The sequence below is a fragment of the Myotis brandtii genome, unplaced genomic scaffold, assembly GCF_000412655.1.
Source record: "Myotis brandtii unplaced genomic scaffold, ASM41265v1 scaffold39, whole genome shotgun sequence".
NCBI lineage: Eukaryota > Metazoa > Chordata > Mammalia > Chiroptera > Vespertilionidae > Myotis > Myotis brandtii.
In genome coordinates, this window is record NW_005364953.1 from 8,873,325 (window position 1) to 8,876,089 (window position 2,765).

A 2,765-nucleotide genomic window follows, 5' to 3' on the forward strand; every position below is an offset into this window, starting at 1 on the left:
TTCACAGTTCAAAATGGGGCTCAGCAAACACAGAACAGAAAACATGGAAGCTGGAAGCATAACTTCAACCTCGGATATTAGCAGCGAGTTTTTACATACCTCAAGGGTACCATGAAATACTCCATTTACATAATATTGATTCAAATCAAAGAAGTACTTTGCAGCACTCTGTGTCAAGCACCATGGTAGATACTAACACAATGGGAAAATGGAGGCATGAAAATCTAGGAGTGACAGACAAACACAAGAATAGTCAACATTTTAGCTAAGACTGTCAGAGGTCACCCCTTGGTGGAGATTAGTAACTCAAAGTGACTTATAAATCAAATTTGTCTTGTAAAATGAAGAATAAGTGAGAGAAACAGGAAGATGGCCTCCTTTTCCTCTTTTCTGCCTTCAGAAAATGATCCAAGAAGGCATCTGTTGGTAGAAGATGGAGAACTTTTCATACAACTCTTTTCAAAGGATGGGGAATTTGCTATTTTGCAGAGGAGGGGGAGATTTTTAACTTTACTTCTGTTCTCATTTTACTTGTCCCATTTGTATTTTATATCTTCAGAAAGGAAGGAGAGAATGATCTTATATATCCTAATTATTTCCCCCTTTCTCACAGCATCTCTCCATCTTTATTCTCATTCTTTCAGGTTAAATTAGGCAAGTGGGAAGAATGGCCATGAACAATGCTACAGCAGTGCTTGAGTTTCTCCTTATTGGAATCTCTAACTATCCTGAGTGGCGAATCCCATTTTTCATGTTGGTTCTAATAACTTACCTCAGTACATTGTTTGGGAATGGACTTATCATCATTCTTATCCATTTTGACCCACACCTCCACACTCCAATGTACTTCTTCCTTAGTAACCTGTCTTTCTTAGACCTTTGCTATGGAACAGTCTCCATGCCCCAGGCCTTGTTGCATTGTTTTTCTACACATCCATATCTCTCTTACCCAAGATGTTTGACCCAAATGAGTGTCTCCTTTTTCTTGGCTACAGCAGAGTGCCTCTTACTGGCTGTGATGGCCTATGATCGTGTGGTTGCTATCAGCAATCCCCTGCGCTACTCTATGGTCATGAATGGCCCAGTGTGTGTCTGGCTGGCTGCTACCTCATGGGGGGCATCACTTGTGCTCACTGCTATGGTCACCTTATCCCTCCATCTTCACTTCTGTGGTACTAATGTCATCAATCATTTTGTCTGTGAGATTCTATCCCTCCTCAAACTGTCCTGTTCTGATACCAGTTTCAATGAGCTTATGATCCTCATCACAGGTATCTTCACCCTGATGCTACCCTTTGGGTTTATTCTCCTCTCCTATGTCCAAATTGCCACTGTTGTCTTAAAGATTCACTCAGTCCAGGGTATGCTCAAGGCTTTGTCTACCTGTGGTTCTCATTTGACTGTGGTGACAATCTTCTATGGGGCAGCCATCTCCACGTATATGAAACCACAATCCAAGTCATCCCCTGACCTAGATAAGTTTATATCAGTGTTTTATGGGGCTTTGACACCCATGCTGAATCCTCTAATATATAGCCTGAGAAACAAAGATGTTAAAGAGGCAATAAGAAAAGTTATGGTAAAAAGAGAATAAGCCTTTTTTTTTTGCTCCTAAACTTCTAAAGTAACACTCAGCTACATCTCCACTGATGATAAAAAAAAAATGCTTAAAGTGTCTGACTTTACCCTTGGTAGAGCAGGAGATTGTCATGAAAGGCTTTAGGAAGTATTTCTATCCCAAATATTATACCTCCTGAGACTTGAATTTCTGTTACAGACATTATTTTTACTCTTTCTTTACATATAACACATTAGTGGTCACCCATTAAGCTATTCAACTTTAGGTAACTAATCTTAACAGAATCATTTTCTCACAGACAGAAGAGACCTAAGCAAGAAGAGAATCTATTATGACTATTATCAGGAGGCAAAGACATAACTGAAATTTCAAAATAGGACAAAAATGGTATAATAAAAAGTCAGAAGACAAATGTCAGAAATTGTCCAACTTTACTGAGGGCAAGTTCCATTGTGAAAGCATAATTTTCTTGCTCCACTTAACCTCAGAATCATAAGAAAATTGTATCACAGCCATTTGCTACATTTGTGTGGAGTGTTTTTCTTTTTCTAACTTCTTTCAAATCTATTATTTTGTTTTATATTTCTAATAAATCTATGACATTGCTAAGAGATATACCATAATTCTCCCCATGTTAATGATGACAAAACTGAGACTCAGAGGAGTTGAGACTTTTCTAAAGTTATACATAATTGGTAGTGGAATCAAAATTAGAATGCAGTTAACATATATATGCCATTGAGCTTTTTCAAATTGGAATCATAGAATAATGAATGCAGTTAACATTTATTACTTATCACATATAACTCTTACAACAATTAGATGAAGTAGTACTATTATCAGCAATATTAGGTGTGTGGAAACTGAGGCTCCTAAAGGTTAAGTGATTTTCCCATAGCCAAAAAGCCAGTAAACAGCAGAGCCAGTATATAAATCTAGATCTGACTGATTCCAGGTCTCATTCACTGTATCTAAACTATAGAGACATTGGAGATTATTTAATGCATTGACATTTTGTGGTGCAGCAAAGGGAATGCCAGACATACAAGGGACTTGTCTCACATGTTTACTAACTAAATGAAAGAAAAATGAGAATTAATAAATCACTTATCAAAATAGCCTGATTTTCAAAGAAATATAACATTTGTTCAAGTTCTATCTATTAAATATTTTTTAAAGTTTATGG

General features: G+C 37.0%; 1 protein-coding gene across 1 annotated transcript; it reads left to right on the plus strand.

Annotated features, from left to right (window-relative positions):
- Positions 1–667: 667 nt before the first annotated feature.
- Positions 668–1,594, plus strand: LOC102243654 (olfactory receptor 13H1). The gene has a single exon (XM_005872765.1). The coding sequence runs from the start codon at positions 668–670 to the stop codon at positions 1,592–1,594; it is 927 nt and encodes a 308-aa protein (XP_005872827.1).
- The last annotated feature ends 1,171 nt before the right edge of the window (positions 1,595–2,765 follow it).

What these genes read in the sequence shown, in the direction of transcription:
- LOC102243654 (XM_005872765.1), top strand. Translation starts at nt 668, where the DNA reads ATGGCCATGAACAATGCTACAGCAGTGCTTGAGTTTCTCCTTATTGGA.